The sequence below is a fragment of the Lasiosphaeria miniovina genome (genome assembly GCF_030549165.1).
Source record: "Lasiosphaeria miniovina strain SMH2392-1A chromosome Unknown B0T26scaffold_2, whole genome shotgun sequence".
In the NCBI taxonomy this organism is placed as follows: Eukaryota; Fungi; Ascomycota; class Sordariomycetes; order Sordariales; family Lasiosphaeriaceae; genus Lasiosphaeria; species Lasiosphaeria miniovina.
The window spans coordinates 2,820,361-2,834,278 of NW_026848221.1; the positions used below are offsets into that span (position 1 = coordinate 2,820,361).

Consider the following 13,918-nt stretch of genomic DNA (forward strand, 5'->3'; position numbering starts at 1 on the left):
CGCCTCTTCATTACTGTGACGAACCTGTTCGTACTGGACCAACTGCAGAAGGCAGGCGCCTCAGGCAAGACTGGGGGCCCCGCTCGTCGATAGCCAATCAGACGGTGCCCGGTGCCAAGAGGGCTCTTGGCACCAGGCAAACGGAAGGACGGCTAATCAGAGGTGGCCCGGTGCCAAGAAGGGTCTTGGCACTAGGCAAATGGCCCGGCACGCTAGCAGTGCCCGGCGCCAGGCAGCTCCTTCCTGCCGGGCAAGTAAGAGCGCAGCTCTTACTGGCCCGCCATAATTAAATAAATACGATGACCGTGTCCACGGTCTTAGATAGTTCTTGCTTGGTTCTTCAAGCAAGCAATAAAAATTCACTGCACTCATACACTTTGAGTGGCATTCCGATTTGACTGTATTACATGTGCGATAGGAGCTTGCCCTTTGTTCTATCTTCATAATTACCAACCCCAGCATTCTGTGGAGCCCGTGCTCCCTTACAGACAGACGACCCTAACAGTCGAGTGGTTTGTAATATAGACCACTACGGGAGACGGTCAAATATATTCACCCGAGCGCGCGTCACGAGAACGGGCCACTATATATTAAGTCTAGTATATAGGGGTAGCGGCCCGGGTTGACAACACTTCCATCTGTATTGAATGCTGACAGGCCGGCCGCCGCTCCTGGCTACCATCAACCATCCCCGCCAACACTCGCCTGAACTGTTTCGAGTACCGACATTCGACCTTGCTCCTCGAAAGAGAGACCGAATCTGCGGCTAGGACTTCCACTTAACCGAGAAGCCGGTTCCTACCAAAACGCCACCCGGCTGTTGGCAACCTCAGCCTGTTCCTCATTTCAAGCAGCAAAAACCCTCGCACGTCGTTTCTTCTCTCTCGCAAATCCCCATGAAACTTGCCATACCAGGGTAACAATTGGGATGCTGAGAAAGAGGGCCCAGAGAGCTACCCAACCCAGTATCATAGCGATAGAGAACACCCAAAATCCTCGACCTATATCTTGTAGTCCAGATTCGCTCAGCCCATCAAACCAAGGGTCATCTGTCGGCACTGAGAGTGCAACTTGCATGGATGATAGAACAAGGGATATACCGGCAAAGATAAACAACAGAGGTATAGTCGCCCTCGATACAAAGCTGGTGATAGACCAATGGGGGATCTCGTAGAACCACATCGTCCTCGCGTGTCGCGGGCGGAATATTCGGACGGCCCAGTTCAGCCGCGAGATGCGCAACTGCCCGTAATGATATCGCCTCGCGACGCTCTCATCAGAGAGATGGCGGAAGTGGGTGATGAATTTTGACCATTGAAGCCAGTCACTTACATCGTCAGGAATCAGGTAGGCCTCTTTCGCCAACATGAAATCCAGACGATGCGGCACGAGTAAAGCATATGACCGCAAGAATCCAACTGCAATCGAGCTGTCGAAGCCTGAAGATGAATTCTGTGTCGAAGGCTGTAGATATGTTGTCCAAAATTCGTAGTTGAGTAGGAATACAGGAATGGGCTTTATGTAGATTCTGTCCGGGTGCCAAGTGAGATGGAGTCTGGGATCCTCAGTAGGGACAATGCTTCGGCCTTTGACCTTTTGCGTATGGAGCGGGTCAATGTTTCGGCTGGACTTCTTCGCGACAATCCAGAGCTTCTCGTAAAGCTCGTCCAGGAGCACAGTTTCCAGGTGATGAGAGAGATGATTATAGACGTTGTCGGGGAGAAGACTGATAGAGGGATCTCCTGGTACGTGCGTTATAGATCCTGCCGCGTTTTCTGGTTCGGATGAGCCATTTTGAATGCTTACGCCATCGTAAGGGCTGAGACGGTCTGTATTCGGAGCACAGGATGGTGGAAAAGGAATTTGAGAATGGATTAAAGTAGACATCTGTTGTATTTAGATGGCGAGTTGGAGGTAATTTGTTGGCCATCAGGCAGACAGTCATGATGAAAAGTGCCTCATGAGGGGCTTAGCTGGCCGCCTCGTCGTAATTGGACGTCGATCGCTGACGATGGAGCGGGCACCCCACCCCGCAGGGCGGACGCTTCCAACCTCAGGCAACAACAACTCGCTTACGGTGGGCTGAAATATTCCAACGCTTTTCGTTCTGTGCAGAGTCCAATACCGCTTTCTACAGTACTATCTAGCGACCCAGCTACAAACGTCAAAGCTACCACGCAAAGCAAAAACACCTACACACACCAAACCCTAGGTCCGTTGATAAGCCGGGAGGTGACATCGGCTGCGACGAGAAACTGCACAGACCCGATCATCTGAAGGAGCGGGGTCGACCCCACTACGGAAGCAGCCGAGCCGCCATGGACTTGACGACGGCAGCATACCTCCTCATCTTTCTCCTCTCGATCGCGTTTCTCTACGGCCAAGCCGCAAAGAGAGTACCCAGCCGGCTAGACTCTAACCAAGCCCCGAAGGCGAGATTCGAACTCGTCCCAGCGGGCGCCAACGGTTTGCCCAGGCAGGCAGACGGATTTGAGTACGTGCAACCGAGGCTGCTGCTGCAACGCGAGATTTCTAACAGAGGTAGTATTGTCTTCGTCCACGGCCTAGGATCTAACCCCGATACGACGTGGCGAGCGACGAAACCTATAACCGGGGGCAACATACCTGGGGAAGCGGCGCCGGATAGCGAGTTCGTGAACTGGGTCAGCGACTTTCTCCCCTGCGACATTCTTCCGACGGGCAGCACCGACATTCGCATATTCTTTTACAACTACGACTCATACTGGAAGAGGGATGCGGTGCATACACGGTTGACAAACCTCGGAAATGAGCTCCTTGAGCACATCAATGGGGGGATCCGTGCGTCCGAGATGGTGAGTATTGAAGATTAGGCTCGGCTTTGGAATATTGCTGACGCGCTCCGGCCCTAGGAGAAAAGCCGGAACTTGATCTTCGTGGCGTACAGCTTTGGTGGTCTGGTTGTCAAACGGGTAAGCCGACAAGCCGCTCTAGATAACGGCGTATACTGACTGTAGTAGGCACTTGTTCAAGCCCGAGCGAGGCGAGACTTTGGCCACATCGTTGACCATACTAAGGCGATTCTCTTCCTAGGTGCGCCGCATCGCGGGACCAGCTTCGGCACATGGGGCTGGTTAGCGGCACAAGCTCTTCAGCCGCTTGGGTCGAATCCACTGCTGCTGGCTAATTTGGGATATGATTCAACTTCGTTGCTCGACCTACATAAGGACTTTGTAGCGGCTGCACCAGACGACTTACGTGTTTTTAACTTCTTTGAGAAGAGACCGACGCAAATTCTCCGGACATGGTTCGTTCAATGGCAGCAATTTGTAATTACCGTGGGATGTCAGCCTAGACGGTGCGAATGCTAATGCCAGATCCAGTGTGTCCGCGAGCAGTCCGCCACCTATGAGTACCGAAACGTTCGAAACATCGGGCTATCTGTTGACCACTATGGGCTCAATAAGTTTACATCAAAAAACGAAAGCTACATGACAATACTTTCGAAGTTGATGGAAGTAACAAAGTCCTGCACTCAGACGGTGAAGCGTTACTACGCTGTCCCGCTTGAGACGGTGCATACCTATACGGAGCGAGCCGAGCTGTCGGCGAAACTCGAGCAGAAGCTCCAGATACGGCACGAGAAAGCAAGCGTTCCATACGCGGTTGCTCTTTACGGATTAGGTGGGACTGGCAAATCCCAGCTGGCGCTAGCCTACGCCGAGAAGCATAAAGATCGATACAACCCCATCTTCTGGATCGACGCGACAGACGAGGAGGCAGTGCGATCTAGCTTCAGACGATGTGCCGCCGAGCTTAGGCTTCCAGAGGAGCGTGCGGAGAAGCAAGAGTCCGTTCTGACAGACGGAGTCGTACAAGCAGTGCTCCGGTGGCTTCGCGACAGAACAGAGACAGACAACGAATGGCTGGTGATTGTTGACAATGCAGACGATGTCAGCTGGGGGATCCAGAAGATCATGCCAAAGGGGAACCGGGGAAGCGTCGTCGTAACCAGCCGCGACGACAGAAGCGTGAGGCTCGTCCCAGGGGCCTGCGAACCGGTGCACGTTGGCGTTATGTTACCGGTGGAAGGAGTGGCGCTTCTCCTCCAACACCTGCAGCCCAGCGTAGAGTCGGCTTCGGAGGGGATCCGACGCGACTGCGGCAAGATAGCGCAACGACTTGGATATCTGGCGCTTGCCATCGACCTTGCGGGTGCCTACATTAGCAACGACTCCGCACCTGAGCATGCCTTGTCGCAGTATCTTGCAGATTACGACAGACACCGCGATGAGCTCCTACAAATGGACGGCTTCCGGGGGCTGTTGCCAACACAGTTGACGGTGTGGACAGTGTGGGATACCACCCTCGAGAAGATTAAGAGAGAGCATTCGCGTCTGCAGCCCGAGCTACTGCTGACTTTCCTAGCGCAGTTCAAAGGCAGCATTGTGCAGGACGAATTGTTCCGTCTGGCGTGTCTTGGCATAACAACGGTCGACGCTCAGCTAGACGGTGAAGCTGACGAAGTCATGCCGGTCGGTCTCCGGCAGTTTCTATCACTTTACAAGGGTGAATGGGATAGTTTCCGGTACCGGCAGAGCCGCGATGTACTGGTCCGCTACAGCCTGCTGCATCGAGCGGAGGGGCAGTGGCCTGGAGTGACCATGCACAGTCTTGTGCAATGGCGAGCAATGCAGAAACAGAACGAGCCAGATCGATTGTGGCGCTGGTGGTATATAACGTTTATTCTAGCGGCGTGCTATCAAATGACAGGAGGAAAGGAGCAGCCTGAGTTCCGCCGACATCTGATGGTACATCTTCCGGATATAAGCAAAATCAATGCTGAAGATAGGGACCGGAGAAGATATGGGGATTTTGTGGGATTTAGGCTTGGTCGCGTATATTACGACGAAGGACGGTGGGAGGAGGCCGAGAAGCTGTTTGTGCAGGTGATGGAGACGAGCAAGACCAAGCTCGGGGCCGATCACCCTTCTACGCTAACGAGCATGGCCAACCTTGCGTCGACATACAGGAACCAGGGCCGGTGGGAGGAGGCCGAGAAGCTGTTTGCGCAGGTGATGGAGACAAGCAAGACCAAGCTCGGGGCCGATCACCCAGATACGCTAACGAGCATGGCCAACCTTGCGTCGACATTTTGGAACCAGGGCCGGTGGGAGGAGGCCGAGAAGCTGTTTGTGCAGGTGATGGAGACTCGCAAGGCCAAGCTCGGGGCCGATCACCCAGATACGCTAACGAGCATGGCCAACCTTGCGTCGACATACAGGAACCAGGGCCGGTGGGAGGAGGCCGAGAAGCTGTTTGTGCAGGTGATGGAGACAAGCAAGACCAAGCTCGGGGCCGATCACCCTTCTACGCTAACGAGCATGGCCAACCTTGCGTCGACATACAGGAACCAGGGCCGGTGGGAGGAGGCCGAGAAGCTGTTTGTGCAGGTGATGGAGACGAGCAAGACCAAGCTCGGGGCCGATCACCCTTCTACGCTAACGAGCATGGCCAACCTTGCGTCGACATACAGGAACCAGGGCCGGTGGGAGGAGGCCGAGAAGCTGGAGGTGCAGGTGATGGAGACGAGCAAGACCAAGCTCGGGGCCGATCACCCAGATACGCTAACGAGCATGGCCAACCTTGCGTCGACATACAGGAACCAGGGCCGGTGGGAGGAGGCCGAGAAGCTGGAGGTGCAGGTGATGGAGACGAGCAAGACCAAGCTCGGGGCCGATCACCCAGATACGCTAACGAGCATGGCCAACCTTGCGTCGACATACAGGAACCAGGGCCGGTGGGAGGAGGCCGAGAAGCTGTTTGTGCAGGTGATGGAGACGAGCAAGACCAAGCTCGGGGCCGATCACCCTTCTACGCTAACGAGCATAGCCAACCTTGCGTCGACATTTTGGAACCAGGGCCGGTGGGAGGAGGCCGAGAAGCTGTTTGTGCAGGTGATGGAGACTCGCAAGACCAAGCTCGGGGCCGATCACCCTTCTACGCTAACGAGCATGGCCAACCTTGCGTCGACATACAGGAACCAGGGCCGTTGGGAGGAGGCCGAGAAGCTGGAGGTGCAGGTGATGGAGACTCGCAAGACCAAGCTCGGGGCCGATCACCCTTCTACGCTAACGAGCATGGCCAACCTTGCGTCGACATACAGGAACCAGGGCCGGTGGGAGGAGGCCGAGAAGCTGGAGGTGCAGGTGATGGAGACGAGCAAGACCAAGCTCGGGGCCGATCACCCAGATACGCTAACGAGCATGGCCAACCTTGCGTCGACATACAGGAACCAGGGCCGGTGGGAGGAGGCCGAGAAGCTGTTTGTGCAGGTGATGGAGACGAGCAAGACCAAGCTCGGGGCCGATCACCCTTCTACGCTAACGAGCATGGCCAACCTTGCGTCGACATACAGGAACCAGGGCCGTTGGGAGGAGGCCGAGAAGCTGGAGGTGCAGGTGATGGAGACGAGCAAGACCAAGCTCGGGGCCGATCACCCTTCTACGCTAACGAGCATGGCCAACCTTGCGTCGACATTTTGGAACCAGGGCCGGTGGGAGGAGGCCGAGAAGCTGTTTGTGCAGGTGATGGAGACGAGCAAGACCAAGCTCGGGGCCGATCACCCAGATACGCTAACGAGCATAGCCAACCTTGCGTCGACATTTTGGAACCAGGGCCGGTGGGAGGAGGCCGAGAAGCTGTTTGTGCAGGTGATGGAGACGAGCAAGACCAAGCTCGGAGCCGATCACCCAGATACGCTGACGAGCATGGCCAACACCGCTTTTACTTGGAAATGTCAAAGTCGACATGCCAATGCTTTGGCTCTGATGGAGGACTGTGCCCAAGCTCGACGCCGAGTTCTTGGCCAGAAGCATCCCGACACGCAATCGTCTTTGGCTACCGTTGCCAAGTGGAGGAGCTAGAATGTGTTTCGCGTTTCGCTTACATAGTCCAACCCGGTTTATTTCTTTTGTCAGATTGACAGAGTGTATATTTATGTAGTTATTAGGTCGCTACTTTTGATAAGCACTTTTTACACCAAGAGCGGCTGATCCCAGCTGCAGCCAGTTTTTGAAGTTGACGGTAGCTGTACAAAGCGGGCTGCGACGCACTGTGTGGTCCACAACAAGTGGGGTACTGGCCCGTGCGGAGAAAGATTGAACATTGAGTTTCTGGACACTGGTTTCGGTCTCCACTGTATTTAATTGGGTGCATTCTATTTTACGGGCTTTCCGAGACGGAGTAGCAGGCGTTTCTGAAGACGGTATTTATTACGCTAAACCCAATGCGGAATCCATTTGAATTCGGATAAGAGATAAGATGCCGCATTTTTATTCGGTGCACTTCTGGAGCCCCGTTTTCAGCTCCTATATACCCTCATTTTCGGCTGTTTCGACTCCCAGAGACAAGGTTTCTAATCGCCAGACTAGTAGTTGGGTTGGTGACGACTAGCGAATCCCTGGTGTTGTTTGTTTTTTTTGTTTCTCCTCTTTATCTTTTTTTCTTACCCAAAGAGATGCGGGAATAGGGCTGATTTAAATGCCTATTAATGCATCGTTGCTTCAGGTTAGCTTGAAAGACGCGCAGCGGCTGTCCCTCATTCTCTATAACAGCTTCGCGCCGCCCGGCAGGACGGGACCGCATTGAGCGCTGCCAGGGAAATTCCCAGTGGAGTGGTGGGTTGCCGGAGGCTCAGAAGGGAACCCACTGAATCTGAGACGAAAGTGCTGAGACGAAAATAGCTCGTGCGCCGGCTGTGAATGCTTTAGCGGCAGGCACGCGCTGTGGGCCGCTTTAGCTGCACGTCACTTTCACTACCAGCTAACCTAGTTTCGATAGAGAGACCCAAACTGTCTCTGGCTGCCAATGCATCTAATTTTCAAGTGCTCCAAAGGCCCGCGAAAAGAAACCCCGCTTTCTAGGTGGTGAATAGGATGGCAGATAAGCGCATTCGCTTCCTGCTGGCTTCTCTAAATTGCCCATTCCCGATGGCCGTCCGAAGTTAGCAGGTGCGGTGAAGGTGGGTGTAGAGCTAGTGATTTAACCTAGCGAAACCCCCAAATCCTGCCGTAATATTGGAATAGGGCGACCGCTCTTTCCTTCTCTTTGCTCGATACCTAATACCCAGGATCGCCTTACTTACAAAGCCTCTCACCTTAAACTTGGCCAGCTTTTGCTTTTTTTGCTATGAAAAACCGCCTGGTCCTGCGGCATTTTGCGGCGGGCTTGGCGGCGGCCACGTTCCTAATCTTTTGGGGCGCCGCGGCCGCGTTAGCCGTTAACGTCCCCGTGGACCCTGCCCCAGACTTTGACTCAGACTTCGGGTCGAGCGAGGAAGCGGCCCGCCACAACGGCTTCCACATCTTTAACGCCGTGCACTCGGCGCTGCGTCAGTGTAAGACATTACCAGCAACTCCAATTTTTAATTAGACTTTTTAAAACAAGTATTGACAATCCCAAGGGGGTCTTCGCTAAACTACAACGGCCTCTCACTATTCCTAGCCACGGTGCCCAACGATGTCCTCCTCTATCACGGCGATAACGTGCCAGATCAGCCGCCCGGCTTCGAATAGCTAGCCTTTGAGATTGAGCACGCCGAGATGTTTACACGCCCGAGGAGATCTCCGCGCACGCTCAATCCCCTACAAAGCCTCCTCGACCAGCATGCATAGGACGGCCAGGCCAGATCCGCATACGACGACGGTGACGAAGAGCCTTACGAGTACCCCGGCTATCTCCAAATCTACCGAGTAACAAAGCCCCTGCGTGTCCTCTACGTCGACGGCATGGGCGCCGGCAAGACCACCCTCGGCACGCTGGACACGTAGGACTTTATCCTCCGCAATAGCCGGTCCGACCATCCGATGCGAGACTACGAGCGCGGCAAGGACCTGTGCGACATTGCCGTCGCCTGGGGGCTGTAGGGCGTGCTCCGGATAGAGGCCGGCTTTGAGATAATCAAATGCAACTTCTCCGATAGTATCGAACTCGTCTCTGTACGCCAGCGGCCCGCACTCGCCGACCCGGGATCCAAGGACTACTTTGGAGTCTCCGGCCTCGAGTATATACGAGCTGTCTCATAGCGCTACCACGGCATCGGGTCGGGCCGCGCCGTACTAGACTTCTCGTCTATAGTCTCGGCTCTATTCTACCCCGTTACCCTCACCAACCCGGATCCCGAACGCCCGGATCTACTGCGCTTGGCGGGCGCTACGGAAAATCAATTACAGGTAATCAGGCTGCGGGTTGCGGAGGTCGTTAAGGCGCGTGGCCGCGACACTCCCGCGAGCTCCATTGACTAGTAGGGAGTCGCGGACATAATTGTCGCTTGGTACATGTGACGGCCCGCCTTACGCAGTAGGGATGTCAATGGTTGAAGGCAGTAACGAATGTGGATTTAAAGCTAAGGAAGAGAAAGGAATCTATCGCCGGGTCCGCGTGTCACGACCAGGGCAAGGCATTGAGGTGAACTCAGTCCATTGGGTGCTATCGACGAAGATTCTAAACTGAGGAAGGAAAGAAGGAAAAGTGTGAGGGCCTGGTCCTCCAGGCCTCCCAGACGCTCTGACTAATCAGACGCCAGTTGGGTGAATCCACCCAACCAGCCAGAGCCCCACCTTGAGACGCCCTGGAAGAATCTCGCGACGGGAGGCTTTTGAGCTTCTTTTCCCTTTTCCCTTTAGTTTAGAATCTTCGTCTATAGCGCCCAATAGAGGAGTTCCGCCCTCATTCCAAGCCGGCCGTGACACAATTCTAAACTCTCAATTCTCATCGCTGGCTAGCGATCAATAAATACGTCAAACCCCACAAACAACCCACTACGTCGGCTGTGCACGACGATAAACCAGGCCACAGAAACCCCCAAACACCACAGCGTCGATGCCCAAGAAGAAAGATTACGGACCACCGATGCGCCAATCCGAACGCCTCTCTCAGCCAAAAGAGCTAAGCGAACGGACCCAGGAGGAAGCGAACTTGAAGACCCAAGAGTCCGACGAAGAAGTCATAGCAACCCCCTCGAGCACAGAGCTTGCTAAGCCCGCTCCACAGCAACGCGACACAGAGCCAAACGAGCCAGTCAACAGTATAGAAGTCGACGCCCCGATAGACAACATGCCGGGAAACGAAACCCGTAGCGTACCGGGTGACGATGGCGCCCCGAGCGCCGAGGATTACCGAGTTCTGCTTGCCCAAGTGGCAGAACTCAGGGCGGAGGCAGCCGCCCGCACCGCCGACGGCGTCAATCGCCGGGCCCGAACTGTCACCCCCGCTGAGAGCGCTTTCAGTGGGGACAGCTTCACACCCATTGGCTTCGCCGCCCTTCCCGCTTTCAAGCCCTACGGTCAGGACCAGCACGCCGCCAACCAAACCTTCGACCGGAAGGCTCGCAAGGCCGGTGTCGACCCTGGAGTTTTCAAGGGTGTTGACGGAACCTTCGATAAGTGGATCATCAAGGTGGCCGACAAGTTTGTAGAAGACGATGCCACTTTCAAGACAGAACGTAGCCGCATGGCGGTTCTGAACTCTCTTACGGAGGGATCCCCGAACAACCTGCTGGAGAGTCGGTACAGCTCTCAGGAGATGCCCTTCCGCAACGTCGCCGAGATGGTGGCTACGTTGTCGACTGTCTACCATGATGACAACCAGGCCACGAAAGCCAGGGCCGAGCTAGCCAAGCTCAAGTATGATCCGGCGAATAAGGACGTGACTATCCATTCATACATTGGATTAGTCAATAGCTTGGCTGATAAGGCTAATATTGCCAAGTCTGAGCGCAAGACCCTACTCTATGAGCATATTCCCGCCCGGCTTGACACCCGACTCTTGGGAGACTCAAAGAACCCGACAATCTCCTACGAAGCTTTTGCTGGCAGCGTCGCGGATGCTGCTCTAGCCCACCAGCGCGCTTGGGAGGAGAACAGAGAGCGCAAACAAGAGAAGAGGGATCGCCGGACACGTTCGCCAACCACTCACAGCGAACGGACCCATGTTAGGGAGTCTCGGTTTGAGAAGCCAACTTCCCAGCCAGCTGCAACCAAAGTTCCCGAGGCTAAGAAGGATGGAGGGAAAGACGATACTTGTTTCATCTGCCGTAAGGAAGGTCACTTCGCCCGTGACTGCCCCGAGCGGAAGGCTATGGCCAAGATGATGCTAGACCTCGACCAGGATCCTCCTACCTCCCCGGAGCAGTCATCCTCGTCGTCTAACGAATCGGAAAACTGCTAGGACTGTCGGAAGTCTCCACGACAGTCCGTATACCACGACTAGCTAAAGTGAGCAGATCGTCTGGATCAAAAACCTTCCTATTCCCTATTCAACTCCAATTGGAAGGAATTAGCCTCAAAACCAAAGCTCTTTGTGATACCGGAGCAGATATCTATTTGTCAATGACCCCGAAGATGGCCAATAAGGCCGTGAAGCTACTAGGCGCCGTTCGAGAACAGCTATCTAAGCCTATCTGCCTTAATGACTTTAATGGGGTGCTCGCCGCCAAAGCCACCCACCAGATCCGCCTCTCCCTGGAACTCGACGGACGGAGATTTCCACGACAGAAGTTCCTCATTATCCCCACTGCCGACGATGTTATTATCGGACAAGAATGGTTCATTAAGTATCGCGTTGGCCTTTTCCCCGCCACGCGAACCATGATCTGGCCTCAAGATCTACCAGCGCTCGCCAAGTATTCGCCCACCATTACTATTCCATGCCAGACTGGTTTGCTCGACATACAGGCTCAGGCAGACGCGGTGCGTCGCGACCGCCTGATAGCTGAGGACGAAAGGCAAGCGAGGGTCACCAAGATTATCCAGCGCCCTTTGAGAACGATAAACCCAGTTTTAGCGCCCATCGCCCTTTCTAGCCCCAGAGACCAGGACAAGCCCCTCGTGGTCAATATTGCAGCTCTCTGTAGGCATGTGGAAAATGACCCCCGGCAACCTAGATGGGCTCGACAGAACATGCCGGATACACCTATTTCTTTGAACGTCGTTGCGTCTCGTCTAAACTGGCAGACCCACGACGGACAGCCAATTCCTTTCCCTGCCGGCGAAGATCCCGAACACGTCAAGAGAGTTCGCGATAAACTCCCAAAGGAGCTCGCCCATCTCGAAGGCTTCTTCTCCAAGAAAGCTTCGACCGAGCTGCCGCCGAGCCGTGAAGGGTTCGACGTGACCCTAGACTTGGAGCGACCTTTGGAAGGGAAGCCCAAGAGGTTCTATACACCCGGTCACCTTCTCCCTCTGGAAAAAGAGACGGTAGACGAGCTTCTACGGATTGGATTCGTGGAACCCTGTATGGAGGAGACAGCCGCTTCGACGCTATTTGTACCAAAGAAGGGTACCGAGGAGAAACGTTTCTGTGTGGATTACCGATGGGTCAACCAGTTCCTGAAAGGACGCCAGTTCCTCGCACCCGATATCCAAGGAACGCTTTCCAACTGCCGTAACGCCCGCCGCCTGACCAAGATCGATATTATCCGAGCTTTTAATCGTCTACTAGTCCACCCCGACTCAAGATTCTTGACGGCCTTCAAGACCCGTCAAGGAACCTTCCAGTGGAAAGTCCTACCCTTTGGACTCAAGGTCGGCCCTGCTTGGTGGCAAGCCTTCATCAACGCTCAGCTGAACGAGCTCCTAGACAACTTTGCCAGCGCCTACGCCGACGACGTTCTCATCTATACTCAGAAGAACGAGCCACACTTCGCACACGTGGAGGAGGCCATCTATCGTTTGTATAAGGCTGGTCTACAGGGAGACATCAAGAAGTCTAGCTTTGACGTGGAAGTCATTGACTACCTAGGGTTAGTTCTCGAAGCTGGGAAAGGCGTACGTATCGACCCAGAGAAGATCAAGGCCATCCAGAGTTGGAAGTTTGAGGACCTACGTTCGATACGCGCCGTCAAGTCCTTTTTGGGCTTGTGCAACTATGTCCGAGTCTCCTGCCACCACTCTAGCGATGCCGCCGAGCCCCTGTCCAAGCTATTGAGGAAAGGTAGTGAATTTGTAATGGGACCCGAGCAACAAGCGGCCTTTGAGAAACTGAAGAAGCTGGCCACCGAGGCCCCAGTCCTCGCCTTCTTCGTCCCCGGCCGCCCGACGCGAGTGGAAACGGATTCTTCACGCAACGCCACTGGAGGCGTGATCATGCAACAACAGCCCGACGGAGTCTGGAGACCCGTGGGCTACTCGTCGAAGAACATGACTCCGGCCGAACGTGCGTATCCGATCCAGGATCAAGAGTTGCTCGCCGTGGTCAACTGTCTCAAGGATAACGAACCTTCTCTTCTCGGCCAGGAGTTCTTCGTGGTCACGGATCATAAAGCCTTGATCTACTGGTCTACTAAGCGGTTGCTGTCAACCCGTCAGGTCCGATGGTCCGATTTCCTAGGCCAGTTTGATATCACCTTCCAGTACCGCCCGGGACAAGAAAACGTGGTTGCCGACGCTCTATCACGTAAGACCGTCGACTCACCTACGGTTAAGGCACGAGAGGAGGAAGATCGTACGTTCCCTTTGATACCAGTGGAACGCATCCAACCAGTCCTAGCGCCTATCTCCCGAGCGGTAGTGAATCCGGATATGCCTCGCGGCGCTGACCTGGTAGACCTGATCCAAGAGGAAAACGAGAAGCAGAGTCTGGGCGTAGATAACGGTCGTCTCGTGGTACCGGAAGTCACGTCCGACGGAGCGGTATATCTACGGACGGCCCTAATCCGAGAAGCCCACGAGCCGCCTATCTTCGCACACCCAGGCCAAAACAAGACTATCGCGTTCCTCAAGAAAGACTTTTGGTGGAGTACCCTCCGACAGGATGTCAAGAGGTACATCAAGAACTGCCGAAGCTGCCAGAGGAACAAGACCCGTCATGACAAGACCCCGGGCCTCTTACACCCTCTGGAGGTGCCGAATGAAGTCTGGAGCCAGGTAGTCGTCGACGG

General features: G+C 54.8%; 2 protein-coding genes across 2 annotated transcripts; one reads left to right on the forward strand and one right to left on the reverse strand.

Moving 5' to 3' along the window:
- Positions 1 to 440: 440 nt before the first annotated feature.
- On the reverse strand, positions 441 to 2,110 carry B0T26DRAFT_694932 (uncharacterized protein). The gene has a single exon (XM_060441270.1). It carries the CDS (start codon positions 1,885 to 1,887, stop codon positions 847 to 849), a length of 1,041 nt encoding a protein of 346 aa, XP_060300408.1. The 5' UTR covers positions 1,888 to 2,110; the 3' UTR covers positions 441 to 846.
- Positions 2,111 to 6,579: 4,469 nt separating this feature from the next.
- B0T26DRAFT_694935 (uncharacterized protein) lies at positions 6,580 to 7,024 on the forward strand. Its single transcript, XM_060441271.1, has one exon. The coding sequence runs from the start codon at positions 6,696 to 6,698 to the stop codon at positions 6,903 to 6,905; it is 210 nt and encodes a 69-aa protein (XP_060300409.1). The 5' UTR covers positions 6,580 to 6,695; the 3' UTR covers positions 6,906 to 7,024.
- The last annotated feature ends 6,894 nt before the right edge of the window (positions 7,025 to 13,918 follow it).

Excerpts from the sequence above, each read along its gene's own strand:
- B0T26DRAFT_694932 (XM_060441270.1), bottom strand. The coding sequence starts at position 1,887 with ATGTCTACTTTAATCCATTCTCAAATTCCTTTTCCACCATCCTGTGCT.
- B0T26DRAFT_694935 (XM_060441271.1), top strand. The coding sequence starts at position 6,696 with ATGGAGACGAGCAAGACCAAGCTCGGAGCCGATCACCCAGATACGCTG.